This window comes from Ruditapes philippinarum, unplaced genomic scaffold, assembly GCF_026571515.1.
Source record: "Ruditapes philippinarum isolate M1 unplaced genomic scaffold, ASM2657151v2 ctg2387_1_1_1_1, whole genome shotgun sequence".
Lineage (NCBI taxonomy): Eukaryota > Metazoa > Mollusca > Bivalvia > Venerida > Veneridae > Ruditapes > Ruditapes philippinarum.
Window position 1 is genome coordinate 14,157 of NW_026857787.1, and position 21,772 is coordinate 35,928.

Consider the following 21,772-nt stretch of genomic DNA (forward strand, 5'->3'; position numbering starts at 1 on the left):
CTTAAACGCATTTCTGAACTAAAAATTGAGTCAATAAATTGTTCTTTTGCTAATGTTTCTTTAACATCACCAGGGGCTGAAGGATATGCCAAATTTGTTAAACGTCTTATGTCTTGGGCCATTTCTGATAAAGTTTCAGTTGCTTTCTGGCGTCTTTCCCGTAATTGTACTCTATAGAGTTCTGTCTGATTTGGGGGAGCAAATCGCTCTTGAAGTGCATTAACTAATTCTGTATAACTACTTGAATTTCCTAAATTACCAAAAACACCTTGAGCATTTCCTCTCAAAGATACAGCAAGATAGAGACCCTTTTGTTTATATGACCAGTTATTAATTTCAGAACAAGCCTCAAAATGAGCTTGGTAATCTATCCAAGACCCGGTGCCATCAAATGTAGCTGGTTTCATAAAAACAGAAGACCTATTTGAATTAATTTTAGTGGAAGTATCTGATTTCATATTTTCATCGTATATTTCTCTTTGGGATTTTCGTCTTCTTGTCACATGTCTATCCCATATTTCCGGACTTAAATCTCTGTCTTCTTGTTCACTTTTGAAAGTATTACTTTGCGTTTTACTATCAGTCATAGGAAAGTCTAATACGTGGTTCAGAATTCAAAAATGTGTTTGACAACTGCTCTCGTTTTTCTATTATTTTTCTTTCAGGGATATGGGGCAATTGTCTTTTTGTTTGAGAACGGAAAGATGTATTAGGACTAATATTTCTAGGTGTCTGAATATTTGAAGTAGTTTGTAACTTAAGCAATTGTTTTTCTAAAAGCTCTATTTCGTTTTGCATTCTCAAACTTTCCTTCTCTTTCCTCAACATATCTATCTCTTTGAGATAAACAGACAAATCTTCAGGATTTCTAGCCTCAGCCATAATTCTTAAAAATAATTACGTCAAAATAAAAATTTCAACAAACGCAGGTAAGTGATAATGTTATTTTATCCAAAAAAAAAACTTTTTGAAATCTATCAAATTAGACTTATCCCACCGCTGCCACCAATTTTGTAGCGTGTACCGAGCTGTTGATTAATCATTCAAGTGCTACAAAATAAAATGATTTTAAACCACAAGATTCTCAAACACAAATATATAATTTTTCTTGGGATACTTATCCGAAAAGATTTGAAATATTTTATATAAATTTTCCTTCTGGTTTCTTAACCTTTTGATTATATATTAACTTAATAAAAACTCTAGAAATTATGAAATGCAAAAATAACAATCTTCAACTAATACTTAAATCATCCAAAATATATATTTCAAGAAGCAATCAAACACTATTTACTCTTACTTTCAAACTAAAATTTACATTCCTAAACCTATCTCTTATTTCTAACTTTTATATTTCAAATCAACAAACTCTTATCATAAAACGTTCAAAAACCGATTCTTCAAATAATGTCTTCAAATAAACTCCTCTCTATCAAACACTTGTCCAAGAAATTTTACTTAGGCAATAAGGTATTTTTAGCACCAGTATCTAAGATGCCTGGCTACTAGTAAATACAATATTACCTATATCCAACTCTTGCAAGGACAACATGCAAACTAACTATTTAAATCATAAGAAGTAAAGATATTTTTAGCACCAGTATCTAAGATGCCTGGCTACTAGTAAATATAATTACAACTTAACGGTCCGGGGCCAAAACCAAATCTAAATTCTCAACATTGCGCACGCCCTTATATATGCCTGCGGTGCGTCATCCCCGCAGTGAATACAACAGTGATTTTGATTGGTTAGAATAATAAAGCGCTTCTTGATACTGATTTTAATGGAAACTTATAAGCGTCTGTAACTTGGATTAAATTTCCGAACAAACCATAAAACAAACAGATAAACAATTCAAATGATAAACACACTTGACAATTCTTCAAATATATATCGTTACAAAAGTATATTTACTAAATAACCTTAATTACCTATTGTTTATCCTGTTATCTTCACATAAAAATAAATTGTTTTACTGTACAAATGGCGAAATCATACCAAGGGGAGGTAATCAATTGAAGTATATGAAGTATATGAAGCATTTTCGTCACACTTTAATGTTATATAAATTTTGTCAAAAATGACGATTTTTGACGAATGACGTTCACGATCCCGTCTACTCGTGTGCATGAAATAGCTAGAACACACAAGAAAACGAACATATTCAATATTATCAGTTATCTATGTGAAATGGATACAAAGTTTATAATTTGCATGTATTTTACATATTAATGATGTAATTATATATTAACCGCAAACGATTGAATGATTTGTTTTCTTATATTATTTATAAATGTTCGTCAAAGTATTTTAAGATTAGAAAGCTGACATTCGGTTCTTTTCTGGTTTTAGGTGTTTTTTATTATTTCCAAACGAGTTGCAAATTCTTTGATTCGGGTATTTTGTATCGTCATTTGTAAACTTTCTATTAAAATTTCGATTTGGTTAAACATTTAATTACTTAAATGCTTTGCATTGAGCTAAACGACATTCACAGAAATATAAAAAAATGACGTTATAAATAAAATGAAACGAAGAAATCCAGCTTTCCTAAGATACGATATGCCACTTTTAGTTCGGTCGATTATCTTTTTAAAGATACTTAAGATAACACGAGTATTCCTTTTATCCTTAAATAGTTTGCTAGACGAAAATAATTATGATCATTTATTTTTAACATAATTACGCAAGCTATTTCTTGAGTAAAATCTATTAAAACCTACACATTATGCTTGATTGAAATGAAAAGAAATCTATGTTTTTCATTGGTAAAAGTCACCCTTAAAATATAAAAGAAAATATTCTATATAAAAGGAAGAAAAATGGAAAATCTTGTTTATTCTTTATCATGAAAACGAAAAACATAGAGTTAAGAAACAAAAAAAAATATTTTATGAGAAATTGTGTCTAAATAAGAATTCCAACACGACCTGCACTTTTCCCTATTGAATATAAAAGGACCGAACGTGTGTGTTATTATGTACTAAAGTCACAGTTGAATTTCTATATTTAGATATGTGACGTAACCATTAAAAATGCGACGAACTGAAAATAAGTACACGCAATTCAGCTTGATATCATATACGGCAGCATTTATTGGTGATGTCGTGTTAGAATCGGAAAAATATATTCAAATCAGTGATTTTGTCGCTTGATAAAAGCACAGTTTGTCGTTCGGATGCGCATCATTATATCACTCGGGCTACGATCTCGTGATATCATCTCTCGTATCCGAAAACCAACCAGTGATGATATTTAGCTATAAAACAATGTTTTGGATATGATATTTCTAGGATAACAAATGACTTATTTTTGTTAATCAAATACTCTTAAAAATGGAGAACGATAGTAAACATTAAGTTCTTTACATAATTGTTAATATGTTTGCTATAAAACTCCTGATGCAAGGAACTATTTCGCTTTGAGCTTACAAGGTACATATGTATAAGGAACATATTTTGAATGTCCCAATTAGTTGTTTTATAAGCGTAACTTTAAATGAAGAAATTACTAATTGATAACATTAAGCACTAGATGCGTTCCTAATGAATGGTTACCGTAATGGTTAAATGAATTTAAAAGTTTATATACTCAAAATCAACCAACTGCAGTATCAACTGCTACAAGTAAGGTAAGGAATCAACATCCCTAATTGTATATCTCAACTTTTCAACAAATTTACTTTTTCTGCAAAATAAATGATACTAAATGAATGTAATTTTTCTGCCATTGTGCATGACATACACGGAAACCGTAAGCGAAATTGATATCCAGTCCTTTACAATTATTGTGTCTTATTGTTTCAGATTGCGGATCTCTTGAAATGTTAAATATATCAAATGCTGCAAACAGACTCATATTTACTGACACAAAATACGGATCCAATGCTGCTGTAACATGTATAACAGGGTACTATGATAAGAATAAAGCCCAGATGAAAGGATTATCATCCACATTGATCAAATGTTCTGAGAACGGAACGTGGGTTAAAGTGCCAAACTGTGTCAGAAAAGGTAAAATACCTAATTGTTTGTTTTCTGAAAAATCTTTTTATCTTTTAGGTATTTTACGTCTAAAAACGGCTCACGTAACATAATACTATGTTGTAAGAAACCAAACTATTTTCATATTAATACATTAATCAGTTACAGATATATGAGTGAATTAGTGTCATTACGAAACATCAATCTGATTAAAAATGCTACGCATTAGGATCTGAAGATTGGTTGCCACCTTCTCGTGAATTTTCAAACAGCCAGTCATCGGCGAGCATTCACAATTTTAAAAGCAATGCTGTTTCTAATTTTAACCACTGGAAAACAAATACTGGGAGAGTAATTTTCTCGATTTGGAGAACAAACATGGCGGACAAAGAAATTTTGATATTTCGTCTATTGCCTATCTGTAAAATTCGATTTGACAGCATGGCGAAAACTAGCTTTCTCGGAAAAATAAGAATCATATTGAAGGCGGCACATATACGATGGTTATTAGATATACATGTACAAATAAGTAGATCTGAACTTAAGGCAGATAGAATGAAACATCTTTATGCAATTACGACATTATATCATCATGATTTAAGTAGATGTGTTGATGTTGTGTTGTTTGAACTAATACAAAGTAATGGCTATTACTTTATCAGCAGTTGCAATAGCTACCAGTCGTTTTAATGAAAAGCATTATCCATACTGCGAACATAAATGATTCAATAATGCAATGTATATCTACATTCATTATTTTCAATCAAGACCAATCAGCATAGAGATTTTGTCAGTCTTTCTGAGTTTTCTTTAACCATTTTGCGTTTTTATCTTTCTGAATAGGCGAATGTGTTATCTGTGAGTAACGAGGAAAAGATGGATAACTACCAATGTCTTGTCATTCTGCCATTCATTTAAGACAATTTGAATATTTTTGTTCCGTTTATCTTTCTTTATTCAGATTGCGGAAACCTAACAGATATCCCGATAACTTATGCTGTTCACAGACGTCTACATGCAAATACAACATTTGAATCAATAGCTGATATAGACTGCGATGACGGATATAACATTAAAGGAAGAAATCAAACAGCCGGAATATCAACCCAAAGCATAACATGTTCTGATACAGGAACATGGATCAATGTGCCAGAATGTGTTCCTAAAGGTATGAAACAATAATGTTTATGCACGATTTCCTTCATACATGAATATTTTTTTTTAATATAAAGTTATATTTCTTTATAATTAAATATGTCTATCTTCAATAAATGATCATAAACAATGTTTTTCTTTTTATTTTTTTAAGTATTTATTTAATTATTCACGTGTTTGGCAATTTTCTTAGATTGTGGAAGACTGGACCAACTAAATTTATCAAACGCGAAAGATAGAAGCCTTATCAATCAAACCACAAATTTTACATCACTGGCGAATATAAGTTGTGATGAGGGATATAAGGAGTTAAATAGAAGTCAGGTACTAGGAATAACATACACTGTGCTTAGATGTAACGAAAACGGAACGTGGGCAAATCTTCCGAATTGTGTCAGGAAAGGTATTCATTTTTTTATCTGTAAATTATCAATTTTGCTTCACTGATTAAGACCGTTTTTTATCTTTAGTATGATACCGCTTTGAACTTTTTTGTTTAACTTATACTTTTTAGCGATTATGGTTTTCTCGCTCACTTGTCGTGAATACAAATTATACGTTAATGCAAATGAACAACCGTTAAATGTAGGTTAGTAAGTGTACGTATAAATGCTTACTAACAAATTTGTAAAAGAGATGAAGCAGATACAAAAGACAATAGGCTTTATTTTCCTATAATTTAGTAAATATAGGGGTTATTATTGAGATCATGAGTAACCTTTAATTAGATTCAAATTCAATTTTGAAAGAGATTTGATCAACTTTATCAGACATATCTTTCAATTTTGAAATTATTGAAGTATGTTAACTGCAAAAATATGTTCATCACCCAAATTTAAGAATTTTTATTCAGGAGGCAAAGTTTTTTCAGCTTAATTAATCCCTTTAAGCAAAGAGGAGAGGCGATTATAGGAATGGCCTCAGTCTGTCAGTCCGTCCGTCTGTCTGTCCGCCTGTTCATCCGTAACACTTTCGTGTTCGCTTTTAAACTTGGCACAAGTGATCACCATTTTGAGACGATGTACAGAGCACAACGATTAGTTGATTTTCCCAAGTTGTAGGTCACGCTTGAAGGTCAAGTATTAAAAGTCTACAGTTCATGTCCGAGCCATTACATTTAAACAGCTGCAATGTTTATGATAACTATACAGAAATTATCACCATGTGTCGAGCACAAAAATCAGGTCACTTACCTCGAGGTCATGATCACTTGCAAAGATACAATGTTCAAAGATATATTTTTTATGTCTGCCTTTGAACTTATTGACAATTTGAAGGTTTTTGAATGACTTGGTACAAATATCTCCTATAATCTGCAGAGCACAAAATCAAGATTGCTGCACCCAAGTTAGATCCAGGTTGGTAGACCTAAGGTCAAGGTCTTACGTAAAGGTCAAATGATAATTTTCGCTCCCTAACTTTTTAACAACTTTTTTTAAATAATAACTTTTATAAGTAACATTCAGGTTGCTTCTCCCAAGGTCTAGGTCACACATATAGTTCAAATGTTCAAATTTTGTGTCCTCTTCATAACTACTTAAATTTGTTATTAATTTGCACAAATGATCAGCAACATCACCTTCAGATGACAACAACATGGCTATCCCAAGGTTAAGGTTATTACATAAACTGCAGTCTTGTATTTTTCACAAGAATGATTAGGTAAACATGAAAACGTTAGAGTCACAATGAATGTATTATAAGTAAAAACAGCACTTATCACTAAAGCCGATTTAACAACAATTTTGCCAATAAAGAAACATGATACAACCAAATATTTACGAAACATGTCAGTAAATGAACTCTAAAATATCCATGGTTACCAAACCCCTGACTTAAAAAATCAAACAAAATAAGATGATCTATAAAGGTTTTTACCTTCTCAATATAGAATATAATTGGTCAATAACTGAAATAGACTTTTGTGATGACCAAATCTGTTTATGATATGCATGACACAACATTAAGGTCATGGTTTTTACAGGTAAAGTAGTACACATTCATGTCCGCTGCAGAAGGGGATTTAGCTGTCCTTCAGTTTTTCTTGTTACAATCATCTCTGAATTGAATGACACCGACAAAGCCTTTTGACAGTGCTAACCAAACGTCAGAACATGGCATTACAAACTTGTTTGATTTGTAGAAAACTTTCTGATTCATTATTTTTATTTGTTTATCAGTCATGTTCATACATGGCTATGCTTGTTTATATCATATGACATGCAATTTTATACATTGATCATCTAATAACAACCCCTTATTTTATAGTAATATTATATGATAAAGCCTTTTATGTCTGCAGATTGCGGGACCGTCGATCAACAAAACCTTACAAATGTAGCATTAGCAAAACTGCATCATGACACCAAGTTTAACTCTACAGCAGATGTAGTATGTGATAGTGGTTACTATAACGAACATGGAACTCAAACAGCTGGACGGTCAACAACTACACTAACATGTTCCAAGAATGGAACCTGGGTGAATCTACCATCTTGCGTACCGAAAGGAATGTACCTTTAAACACAGTCAATTAATATACTGTATTAACTGTACTTTTAATTAAACAAATGAGTTTTTTAAAATATTATTTTGAGATTTTTGTTTCCTCTCACATTCAACAATTTTTTTTTATTTAATAAGATTACAGGATGACGAAAATTAGCATAATCATTTTATAATAATTTTAATACTTTATTTCATAACAGATTGTGGACAACTAGAAAACTTAACCCTGACTTATGTCAATGAAAGGAATTATATGAACGGCACGGTGTTTACATCAATCGCAAACATGACCTGTGATATTGGTTTTAAAGATAAAGACGAAGACCAGACCGAACATATATCCACCACAATTATAACCTGTAGTGAAACAGGAAACTGGACGAATTTACCAACCTGTATAAGAAAAGGTAAATGTGTAAAATATGTTCACTAAAATGTAGCAGGATACAGATTGTTATTGGAAGCTAGAGGTTGGTTACATACATGTAAATTGTTTCGACAGACCGATAGCATACTTACCTAATAATCAATAAAACTGCTATAAAATGGGGAAAAAATGAGAGAAAAAAACAACACAGGAAACGGAGGGAACATAAAGTCTTGAATTGATAAACACTCAAAACCAATATTATATAACCCTTTATTTGCTAAGGATGAATGTTCTGCGTTTCATAATGATTTACACAGTTACTAAATAATAAGATTCGCTACAACGTGCCGTAACGTTTTGCAAGAAACACAAGGAGAGTAACAAACGTTATAAGAAGAACTCTAGGTCATCTTCAGAGTTTTCACACGAACTCATTTGCAAAATGTGCATAAATTTGTTAGTCAGAGATTTATGTTTGCAATTTAAAATTATAATTAGGTAATTAAATATGGCAAAGAAGAAAATTACAAATGTACGGGCCAATATGTACGAATGAGAAAATAATTTGGACTTTTTACCCGAAACAACTAGATTTTAAACAAAATGCGATAAAAGTGTGTTTATTTTCTGACATATAGTACAATATGAAATATAAACCTAATGATCTTAATGAACTTAATGAACCCAAACTCTATTTTTAAAGATGAAAATTACCAATTTCAACGCGTGTTTTATTTGGTATATAGATATTTCCGACGACACCCATGATGCTTTCCATGTACTCTGTAACAGTTATCATAAGAACTACTGACCAGAAAGCATAAGCATTCCACCCTTGTAACGGTTCCTCCCCGGTTCGATTGATAAAAACAATTCAAGTTTCTTTTATTTGTTATATTGGAACAAGAACTTTGCGAAACATACATGTTTTTGTAAAACGTATATACTTATTTGTAGATTGTGGAAATGTAACATATTTAAACATCAGTAATGCAGAAAAAAGACGTCAAAAGAATGGTACAGAGTATAATTCAACTGCTGAAATAGACTGTGATGCAGGATTTCATAACAAGGATGTCAATCAAACAAGCGCAATATCAACAACAACTATAACATGCTCTGATAGAGGAACATGGATTAATATACCTACATGCGTCCCCAAAGGTAACAAAGAGAATATAGAATTACTCTGAATGAGATAAATATTATCAGGGAATTAACATTGTTGGTATTTATATAATGAAATGATGATTAAATATAGACGTAAATTGTCACAGACGACTAGTTCAAAAGAAAATCCCAACTTCCGTTTGTTTTCAAAGAAGCACTGAAAACAAAAATGTCCGTTAATCAACGACTTTGCTTACGCTGCGCAAAAAGAAGAATTTCAAGTATAAAATCATCATTGTAACTTTTAACAATGATATTAAATAGAGAGATATGCCTTAAAGAACAAAACACATTTGTTGTTTCTAATAATGAGTTAAAAAATCGAGAACTATGCATTGAAATTGACATTATGCTCATAGTTTCATTGTTTAGTTGAGATGAACTGACAACATATTTCAAAAGATTGACTGTTATTATGGTGATTGACCAACAGTTGATAAATCTTAAGTATAAATCTGGCTTGAATCTTAAAAGACGGTCCTATTCTTTTTATAAAGTGAACGTTACAGGTAAATTCCATGGTATATTTGCAGACATTTCCCTGGGTCACTTGAGTTATTTATCGTACATGGAAAGTAAATTACGTAACTGAAAGGATTTATGACAAAATGTGAACTTATACACATTTTCACACACTTTCACCTGCTCACTGAATATATGGCCCGTGAGTTGCATAATATCACTCTTAGAACAAAACGCAATCATATTCTAACATACAGGTGGTTGGTCATCTATACAGTGAAATTTGAGCGTGCTGCGGTTCTTCATCGTATAAACAGCTTATAATAAAACATTTTTAAGTCAACCATAATTTACAACATTATACATGTAACATTGAATATCTTACATAGCAAAAGCCGACACGGGTAACTTCCCTTTGTCAATTTTGTATGAATAAACACTGATAAAACAATAGAATATAACGGTATTTAGAGATTGCTTACTTATGTATTTATAGTTTAATCGTTTTATTTTAAATTCAAAAGTTGAGCTAGAAGTCACCACAACAACCTTTCTGACTATATTTAGGATAACTATTTCGTTATTTATGTTAAATTCTGATTTAGGCTGTTCCATGACGGCTTTCACTTGTCTGTACCGTCAATGAACAAGCTTCATCAAACCGAGTATGCAATTCTTTTGACATTTCTAAAAGTGTTCTTTTATTTTATGATAATTTTATTCTTTTTTGTTCATTTTGAAGATTGTGGACAATTACCTTTACCATCACATGGTACAATCAGCTTTGTCTCAAATAGGACTACATTTGCATCTAAGGCAGTGTATAACTGCGACGATGGCTATCAAATAAATGGGTCTGACAGTATAGAATGCAAGGCTACTGGGAAATGGAGCGATTATACAACATATTGTCAGATAAAAGGTATGCCATTCAAGTATTATGATACTGATTACATCAATATCAATATTTTTTCTTAGGTGTAAAAGGGAAGATTGAATACATGACTCAAGATTTTTCGTAAGATAAAGAGAGTTATCTGTTCTCTAGCAACAATATTTTCATGTTCTTCAAGTAGTCTGTAACAAGAACAACAAAGCTGATAAAAAAGGAATCTAAAACATCTTGACCTCTTCTCAGCTCGACCCCTAAGACATCTCGACACATGACACTTAGATCGACACCTATAATATACACGTTACGTCAAAACAAAGACTGGACAAGAAGTCGTTAAATTAAAGAAATGGTGTTTTGTATAAGTTTAATTATTTAATTTTACCCATGAAATATGGTGCTATATCAGTTAAATATATTTCATATTTTTTTTTAAATCACGTGCAAAACAAAACAAAATTATATTACAGCGCGCTGTACAATTGCAGTTGCGTAGCAAACAAGGGAGATTATAACCATTTTCCTTTGATAAATTAAATGAAAAGGGTATTTTTCGTTTTTCGTAAAATATGGTTTATATTTTCACTAAACATGACAAAATGCCACATATTTTACTCGCCATTCCGGCTCGTGAACAAATATGGCATTTAAACACGTTTCGTGAAAATATATTCCTTATTTCAAAAGAATATCCTCATAATTATTTTAAACTATGTCTAAAAATTTATAGAAATATTGAATTATAAGTGAAATCATATAAAGCCGTTCATTGTTATGCATAATCATTCTTTAAGTAATGTATAATGTATAGAAAACAGAAACACACTCATCACATTTAAATAGACATAAGTAGTATGCATGTATGTATTCATATTTCATACTTAGACAGGACTGAGTTTGAGAATTTGGCTCTCTTTAAGATGCTAGAGGCATTTTGTAGTACAAGTGGTATCTTAGTGTATTTAACCTATTTAAGGTATGCTGGATCCGATAAAGGTGGATACCAAACTGAAAAACTTGATCTTGACCATTGAAATGGCCATTTAAAATGACCACTAAAATGGCCCCCAAATTTCTTTATCATAAATGGATGATATATCAAATAAAACTTTAATGAAAGGAAAAGCCTGAAATTTGTCACAAAGCATGTTTAGGTAAAAACAAATAAGACACCAAAACAGAATTTAAAAAAAGCCAATCCAATATGGCCGAAAAAATCCAAGATGGCGGACATTTTCTTAAGGCCAATATAGGAACCGCCAAATTCTTTATCATAAATGGATGATTTATCAAATAAAACTTTTAAAGATAGGAAAAACCTGAAATTTGTCACAAAGCAAGTTAAGGGAAAAACATATTAGACACCAAAACAGAATTTAAAAAAAACAATCCAATATGGCCGAAATCCAAGATGGCGGACATTTTTCTATAGGCCAATATAATAGTAATATAGTAGTAATATTAAAGATAGTACTGAATATTTTAAGGCTTTTAAACATAAGAGACTATAATGTAAGAGATAGAATTTCTAGAAAGTCCTTAATCCTTTGAACCATCACTTTATTTAGGGTTTACGCAGCGAACACTACATTCTTCCCTTCCCTATCTGCTACATATATAGATATTTCATGTATTCTATCTGGCACTTTATGCAAGCATATAGAGTGGCTACTCAGATTCCTACTTATATTTGCAAAACACTATATACCAGTATTTCTTTCAACAAGGTTTTTAAACTTGACTAACCACCTGAGAAATTTCTAAATAGTTTACTCTTACTCCTCAGAGCTGCTTAATACAATTCACTTATTGCGATTTTAAATTTCAGGAAATATTATGTAGAATGATTTATATTGTCATTAGAAATTTAAAACCAATAACACTTATATAACAGCTTAGATTTAATTTTGCTTCACTAAAGGATTTATCACTGTCAAAAAAGTCCTATACTCCCATGCATGCACTGGTTTCCAAGTCAGATGTCAGTGAATGAGGCTTCATTTTGAGATTAATGCATCACCTAAATACACATCTACATATCTACAAGCTGAACTGCATGAGCATCTACAGGATTATATTTTGATCCTAGTTAAAATGCCCTATCCTGCGACTTACAAATTTAATTTATTGACCTATAAGCAACAACATTAGGGAAAAGCTGTGTTACTATGATGTCAATGATTGGCGTTTGTTTTCATAATGACATTGTTATAAAGCCAAAGGATTCAAGCTAAATAAGAAACTTTAATTATTATAAATAACGAAATGGCATTGGATTTTTAAATGTTTAGCATGAGGTTCATAATGGCCATGTCAAACAGTCAGTCAGAATGTTTGAATCTTATAACGGCCGACTTTTCTCGTTATGGATGTGTTTTTTTTTTCATAATGGCTGAGTTTTCTATCCATAATGTCATAGTGAAAATGCATCAGCTCTAAATTGAATTGCAATATTGCACATTTAATTAATAATGCATATTATAAAACTCATATTGAATCAAAAACCTCCGAACCCTTGGGCCAGACTAAGAAAAAAAGTTTTTTCGTTGGCAGCAACATTTATCGCCCTGTGACTTTGTCATTGAATGAGATGTCATGGTTATGACTTCAAATTCTGCTAAATGCTCGTTTTATTTTCATCACAAGAAACCCTATACCACGCAATTTATGAATAATTTACATTAAAAAAGCCATTATATTATGCAAACGTTTTGGCTTTCTTTTTTTAATAACAGTAACTTGTACTTGAAGCTTGCACAAAGTTGGTTATGACAAAGTGTTCTACTGTGATGTCAGCCAAACAGATTAACTACAACATGCATATCCAAGCTACAATTGCCCTTTACCTTCAACAATAGAAAGTAATCAGAAATTATCATAATTATTCATGAAAAATTAATGTTATTCTGTCAATCCCTGGAGAAAAGTTAGAGTAATTCATTGTAACTGTTGTAAAAGAATAAGAAATAATTGTGACTTAATCACTTACTTTTTAAAGTAATTTGCCCAAGGTCTGATTATGGCTACTACAACCCATAAGACGTGTAAAATTTGAGTAATTTGTTTCTAAATGTTATGATCCACTAAATCACTGGGTATACTTATATAATTCAGGCACCGCTTTTCTTGCAGTTATCCTTACTCCCAACATTACTAAATGGTCAGAGGTTGAGCCTCTCTTAAACTACTCTTCCCCCACCATTACTCACTGGGACATAGCCCTTCCTATAGCTACCATAACCACCACTATCGCTAAGTCCCCAAAACTCTAAGCATCAACGACAACATTATAGAGCGAGCTTCCCATATAAAAGTTGTAGGAGAGTGATCAGAAGGCTGATATGAACGTATGATTGCTTGTCAGTTCTTACCACCACTACTCCTTCACTACTCCCTAACCACCATACAATTTCTGCATTTACCCCCCAAAATATGGACAAATAGTCCTGTCGTTATTTTCTGACCGATGAGATGGCTTCATTGATTGTGTTGGGATCACTAAAGTTAATTTTAAGTCACCCGTAATAGATTAACTTGTCCTAATAGACTTGTTTTAAAACAAGCCACGCTTATAAATGCTAACAACTTTCTCAGCTCGCATATAACCTGTTTGCCAAAACTTTAAATATTCACAAGATTCTCAATTGCGTTTTAGCTGATTCTTGTAGAATTTGAAAATGAAAGCGTAACAGTTTCGTTTGCTATTGAATTACCAAAGCTCAAATTACCGATAGCCTTGACCAAACTAGGTTCAAAGTGAAATGAGATCATGGCATGATACGCTCAATTTTATTTTCTTGGTATCCACCCTCATTGTCTTCAGCATACCCGTATTAGGTTGAAACACTCAAGATATTACTTGTACTATAAAATGCCTCTAGCATTCATATTTTCTTAAAACCAGTCCTGTCTAACTTGCATTGACAGACATCAACATGATCAAAGGCACTGACAATAATCTAGGTTTAAAACAATAAACTGTTCCTTAGCTTTGTCAAATATGAAAATAATAATAGGAGCGTTATTGATTGATTTCCCTACAATGTAATGTAAATTCTTTATTCCTTGAATTGTACAGACTGTGGACAAGTATCACCCCCAGCAAATGGTGTAATAATTCTTCATCAGGACAGTACTGTTTACGGTTCCAATGCTTCATACATCTGTGATGAGGGCTACATCATGAAAGGTCAAGCAAACATAACATGCCAAGCATCAGGAAACTGGGATTACAATACAACTTATTGCGAAATAAAAGGTTTGAATTCCACTTTAAAATGTACAGCAACTTGTATTGGAAATTATATTTAAGAAATAATATATCCCAAACTGTGATTTTATTTCTCAATAACATCACTGTTTGGAGTTCGGATGCGGGGAATTATATCACGAGGGCGTAGCCCGAGTGATATAATGATGCGCATCCGAACGACAAATAGTGATGTATCAAGCAATAAAATCACCGATTTGGATATATTATTTCGATTCTAACACGACATCAACAAATAAATGCTGCCGTACATGATAGATAGATAAACTGCCCCTGATTTGTTTACGTACTTATTTTCAGCGCGTCTCATTTTTAAAGGTTACGTCACGTGTATACTTTCATTAATTTTACACTCTCATTGGTAAATAATCAATTCTATTTATTTGTTTATCTTTTTGTTATACTAACAGGCATGTGTCACAGTGTTCATGTAGGACATATATCCCTGAATACCTTTAATTGCTTTCAGCTGTTATATACTGCTCTAAGATCTGAAAGAATTAGAATATTTTATTTCAGTAATTATAGAAACTACATAATTCGGCTAAAATTATTTTCTCATTCCAACCAAAAAAGAAGTCCAATTAGGTTACATAGATTCTCTTTTATTCACGTGTGTACACGTCATTAACTTTTTGAATATTTACTGTAAAGTGAATATTTTTGTAATCGTCATTTGAACACATATCTATGTACAATAACACAGCATTGTATACGGACACTGTTTCCTTGCTACCATTTGGTAACAATGTGTATGTAAATGTTGTATTTAAGATGAACTTAGTCAATGATATTTATCAAGTCAGGTATATACATGTAGTTAAGCAATCGTTTCATTTCGAAAAGCTTTAAAATTACTCATCATTTCATAATTGATAAAAATCGACTCGCACGTTTCAAAAACTTATTTATTACTAAGTTTATCATACACTAACATCTACATAGATTGTGGGATGCCAAATGTTCTGCAAGACGGCTATGTTTCTGCTCCAAATGGTACAAAATTTGAAGCTATCGTTGAATTCAAATGCCAGCCTGGATATACTCTACATGGGGATAATACTACAAGTTGTATGCCAGATGGAAAGTGGAACAAATACACTGTGAATTGTACTCAAAATAGTAAGATATCATGATCATGATATATATTTTTCATACTTTGATATAAGAATTCTATATTTACCTTTTCAAGATACTGAGTTTAATTATTTTTATCATCATTATTATTTCTATTGTGAATGTAAAAGTCTGAGTTGTAATTACTTTTTGATCTTTTTTGTCGTCTCAAACCTTTGAGACTGAGTTTAAATTAATTTTTGATGAAGACATGTCTGAGCTTACCTGTTTTGTGAATGTGACAATAGCTTATAACGTTATAACGTTAGTGCTATTTTGATGCGGAATATGGCAACTGTAACAATATGATTACTATTTCAATGAAGAATGTAACCAAGCTGAAGATATAGATCATGGTTCTGTTAACACAACTGAGTCGGGTGCAATTTATGAATGCGATATTGGGTACACATTAAATGGAAGTCATACACTATTTTGTCAACTTGACGGTACATGGAACTCAGAACCACCAACTTGTAATGTTACAGGTTTGTTTTGATTACAAGTACTTAAAAAATTGAATATTTATGAAAATACTTTTTTTTTAAATTTTAAACGTTTAAAAACTAAATTTGCATAAAATGATTTTCCACAAATTTCATTACTGTTAAACAACTATAACAGTTCGCATACTTACTATCGAAATAAAATTTAAAAAAAAAACCCTGATATTCCACCTGTAATATATATTCGAAAATCTTTGTTATCGTTTGTTACATTTTAGCTACTTTTGATATGTCTGACTCACACCAATGACAATTTGGAAAGTGTCTCTCTACAACGGCTAAAATAGCTCTATGTGATATATATATATATATATATATATATATACTAATGTGTTTGTGACACTCAAATCTATGCATGAGATGTGGCCATTAGACAGATTATTGTTTGTAATATAAAACGACACCAGAAATATTTATTATTTTAAGATAATATTGTATAGTCTTGCTTCGTTTTAAAAGCATTGCATACAAAAATGCTATATTTATAATTGTTTTGAAGAAAAAATGATTTTCGTTTGATAAGATGCAGTATAATAAATTAGTTCTTCCTAATGTATAAGATTGATGTTTGTTAACGTCTGTTGAAGGAAGAGCCATGTGCACAATGTCTGCACTACACGGACTCAAAGCAACAGGAGAACATTTTGATTTTTATTTCTTATGTATGTATAACTATCAGACATACGCTTTTGAAGGTTATGTTTTGTGATTTGACCATGAACATTGATGCTACACGTGATTGTTTTTTCTATTCTGTTTTGTACTGTATTTATAAAGCAAATAAATGTAATTCCGACTTTAATATCTCCATTATAAGATTGTGGGGAAATAATACCACCAATACAGGGATCGGTATCACTCATTTTAAATGAAACAACCTTCAATGCAACTGCAATGTTTAACTGTGAAACGGGCTATGAACTTACTGATGATAAAATGGCAAGATGTAATGCCTCTGGTCAATGGACAAGAAACCCAGAATGCAAAATTAAGGGTAAGCATTTCTTATAACACACTACTTAATTGTTGTATAAGACATTAGTGTTGCAGGCTGTTGATCATGATAACTAACATCATTTGTTGAATGGTGTTAAAAGAAATATAAAAAAAAACCGTTATCGTTTTAGACTCTTGACATGTATTATAAAAACAAAAATTAAAAAAAAACAACAACAATAAAACAGATATGACTGAAACTTGATATTAAATTAACTACAAGTTAAACTTTAAACAAATAAGTTTTATTGTATGTTCTTTTGTTATATATGCAATGCATTTTTCAAAGAGTTTCTACACAATAAAGAAATGTAAATGGAATACATTAATTTAATATTATGAGGGACTGTAATGTTGTTCTCTAAAAATTTCAAGACTGCAAGAGGCCTCCGGATCTTGCAAATGGAAATGTTAGTACCACTAACGGAACAACATATGAGTCTGTTTCAACATTCACGTGTGACCTAGGTTTTACATTGGAAGGTGACAACAGTTCCAAATGCACTGAAAATGGCACATGGACACTATACAATACTTCGTGTGTAATAAATGGTAAGCGCTTTATCGCAAATTACTATAAACAATATCAACAACTGATTTTTATTTAATTTAAGTTTAACAAAATGACTTTTTGAATAACACTTGCACCTTATGTAAATCACTGTCGAGCCCTCCTTTTGAAAATTAGTACAAAAGTTACAGTTATCCAGTAGACTTATGTTCGTGAATTTGTAAAGTCCCAAACCCACAAATATAAGTTGAGAGTATATACCGTTATCTGAAAGATTATGACTTCTTATCATTAACATTTCAACAAATGGTATCTCGTCATCGTCTGTTCTTAAAATATTCCCCCAATACATTGATTGCATTCATATGCCGACATTACATTGAAATGGTCCTTTATATTATGTTTTTATTTAGATAAAAATCATTGACAAAAGTGCTTTTCAACATTGTACTAGAATAACGTTGATGAATAAATAAATTGTTGTTAACAAAGACAATAATTAATTGCAAGAACAACAATTACACATGGTTAATGTTAACCATATTCTGCTAACTAAAATGGAATTCGTCAAAAGTGCTGATTTATTTTGATTTTAGTTGTCAATACCGAGGTACATTGCTATATACTTGCAACCAACTTACGTAAAATGTGAATATGAGATTATTTTATATTACAAAGAAATGCTTGTTTTTGTGTTCATGGCTTACGAGACATTTCCCGTTTTTTAACAACAACAGATGTCATGTGCCGTATTGGCAGCTATAAACTGATGCCATGTATTTCACTTCAGTGTTGTTATATTGTTCTGGTTCTTCGGGATCATAAATGCTGCCCGTTAGTGTTGAAGATTGAATACTGCTGCTAGGGGGCGTGAGAGATGCAATATTGAATCTTATTCCCTGAAATTAAAATAAGCATATATTCCAAACATGCGACTAAACTTTTACATTTACGTTTACATTTATTTATTTTTCTCTCGTGAATATTCTCATTCAAACCGAGTATACAAAGTTCATATGCTTTTGATGTTTCCATTGCTTCCCTTATCCCTTTTTCAGATTTTAATCCCTTTATATACTTGATTGTCATATTGTATTTAGACTGCCACTCTCCTGAAATGCCAATAAACGGCAACGCTACGGCTATCAATGGAACAACTTACTTGTCAATTGCAAGATACGTGTGCGACAAAGGATTTGATCTACATGGATCAAATAAAACAATTTGTCAGGCTAATGGGTCATGGAGTGGAACAAAACCAACATGTAATATAAAAGGTTTGTAATTTGTACATGTTACTTATTTAAAAAAAATGATAAAGAAACAACATGTGATGAAATATAATCATTATTTGCCTCAGTTTTCTTTGTTTCTTGTTCTTACTCGTAAATATACAGTAAATATTATCAGTAAAATAAATAACATACACATGTAGTTTTTAAAAGCGTATATTTATAAGAATTTTTTATTCATTTATAGAGCGTTGTTGTAGAATATGTTACGTTTTATTTGGGCTCATAGGCACAGTAAATAAATCACGAGAGCCGAAAATTACGGTGATTGATTAGATCAACTATATGCTATTGTCCTACGATATCGAAATGAATTTGATCTGATTTGCCGATGGAAATAGTTCTTTGTGCTAAGCGGTATAAAGATTTTGTTATTGGTTATAAGCAGGTTGTCGCGTGTTCAAATACCACGTACCGTATGGTGTGAAGATATTTCATTTTATTTTATTTCTTTGCTTGCGAACTGTGATTTTATTTTTATTATTGCTTGTAAGGGGCATACATTGTGTCAATTGAGTCAACAAAGTGTCATATTTGCTTTTATAGACTGTGGTGCCCTTCAAAATCCAACAAATGGCAAGGTTAACACAGACAATGGGACAGAATATCAGTCTGTAGCCACATTCACCTGCGATAAGGGCTATACGTTAATTGGTGATAATATGACAAGTTGTGAATCATCCGGGAACTGGAGTCTTCACAGTCTCATTTGCACTATCAATGGTATGTATCCCTGTTGTTGCTTTTGTACTTAACATTAATTCATATTAACAGTCTTGTAACTAAATGCTACGTAATAACCATGTTTACATTTCCGAAATTGCCTCTTCAAAATAGAAATTTTGAACCATTTGTACTTAGTAATCATTTTATATCTATATGAGTAATTCCGGTCCTTTCAGATTGTGGACCACGAACAGAACCAGTAAATGGTTCTGCCTATTTCTCAAATGGAACAACATATCAGTCATTGATGACATTCGAATGCGATACAGGTTTCGAAATGAATGGTATAAACACATCTGTATGTCTAGCTAACAGTACATGGAGTCACGTTGTCCCTAAATGTATCATTAAAGGTAAATGCAAATGAATACTTGTATAATGTCGACATTCTTCGAATAATTAGACACTTGATATTTATTTTTCCAAATCAAATTTATGGAAATAAAACGGACAGTAAAAGAAAAAAAATGTTAACAAAACACAAGCGATGTCAACCGATTAGTCAGATACCATCACGTGTTAACATTTTTGAGCACCTTCATAGACTTGATTTTGGGTAACTATCTGATAATCTGTTTTTAGACTGCCACGAACCTAAAGAAACTTTAAATGGAACAACTGTCAAGGTGAACAATGGAACAAAGTATAAAGACAAACTGAACTATAGTTGTAACACTGGATACGATTTAAAAGGAAGCGATTCTGCTGTCTGTCAAGAAAATGCAACATGGAATGTCGAACCTCCTGAATGTAAAATTAAAGGTGAGACATTTGATCACAATAATAAAATCTTAAAAAGTTAAGTATGAGCAAGAACGCTAGTGCTGCAATAGACATGTGTATATTACGGAATGCCGTTCGGGCCATCGCCTATGAATGTGTTGATCTAAAACGCGATAGTCGATAGTACGATGGTGAAAACGCGAAATAACGAAACTACGATGGTGAAAACGCGAAAGCACGATGATGAAAACGCGATAATACGATAATGAAATCGCGACAGTACGATACTACGATGATGAAAGCGCGATAAACTTTCGTGTTTTCACCATCGTACTGTCGCGTTTTCACCATCGTAGTTTCGTGATTTCGCGTTTTCATCATCGTACTGTCGAGTATCGCGTTTCAGATCAAACCATTCATAGGCGATGGCCCTAACGGCATTCCGGAAACGCGATAGTCGATAGTACGATGGTGAAAACACGAAATCCCGAAACTACGATGGTGAAAACGCGATAATACGATGATGAAAACGCGAAAGTACGATGATGAAATCACGACAGTACGATGGTGAAAACGCGATAGTACGATGATGAAAACACGACAGTACGATGTTGAAAACGCGATAATACGATGGTGAAAACGCTATAGTACGATGGTAAAAACGCGAAAGTACGATGATGAAAACACGACAGTACGATGATGAAAACGCGAAATCACGAAATTACGATGGTGAAAACGCGACAGTACGATGGTGAAACACGATATTTTTTCGCACTTTCATCGTCGTAGTATCGTACTGTCGCGTTTTCATCATCGCACTTTCGCGTTTTCATCATCGTGCTTTCGCATTTTCACCATCGTAGTTTCGTGATTTCGCGTTTTCACCATCGTACTATCGGCTATCGACTATCGCGTTTCCGATCAACACATTCATAGGCAATGGTCCTAACGGCATTCCGTAATATTAAAGGTATACTATGCCTCAGAAATGCTTCAAGTTTTATTTCTCAAAATCTTTTTATTTTTGGGTTTACTTAGAAAGATTCCAAAAGGTTTGGCTTTTGCTTATTACCGGAACTATCTTTTTCATC

At 32.1% G+C, this 21,772-nt stretch overlaps 1 protein-coding gene across 1 annotated transcript in view; it reads left to right on the forward strand.

Annotated features, from left to right (window-relative positions):
- LOC132751022 (sushi, von Willebrand factor type A, EGF and pentraxin domain-containing protein 1-like) overlaps positions 1-21,772 on the forward strand; it is a 47,851-nt gene that overhangs the window by 13,883 nt on the left and 12,196 nt on the right. The window contains exons 3-18 of the mRNA XM_060741121.1: positions 3,808-4,014; positions 4,946-5,152; positions 5,333-5,542; positions 7,442-7,646; positions 7,846-8,054; positions 8,975-9,181; positions 10,392-10,571; positions 14,620-14,799; positions 15,757-15,933; positions 16,254-16,415; positions 17,251-17,427; positions 17,805-17,981; positions 19,041-19,217; positions 19,779-19,955; positions 20,135-20,311; positions 20,541-20,720. Coding sequence (XP_060597104.1) covers positions 3,808-4,014; positions 4,946-5,152; positions 5,333-5,542; positions 7,442-7,646; positions 7,846-8,054; positions 8,975-9,181; positions 10,392-10,571; positions 14,620-14,799; positions 15,757-15,933; positions 16,254-16,415; positions 17,251-17,427; positions 17,805-17,981; positions 19,041-19,217; positions 19,779-19,955; positions 20,135-20,311; positions 20,541-20,720 — 3,009 coding nt within the window. The remainder of the gene's footprint in view (positions 1-3,807; positions 4,015-4,945; positions 5,153-5,332; positions 5,543-7,441; positions 7,647-7,845; positions 8,055-8,974; positions 9,182-10,391; positions 10,572-14,619; positions 14,800-15,756; positions 15,934-16,253; positions 16,416-17,250; positions 17,428-17,804; positions 17,982-19,040; positions 19,218-19,778; positions 19,956-20,134; positions 20,312-20,540; positions 20,721-21,772) is intronic.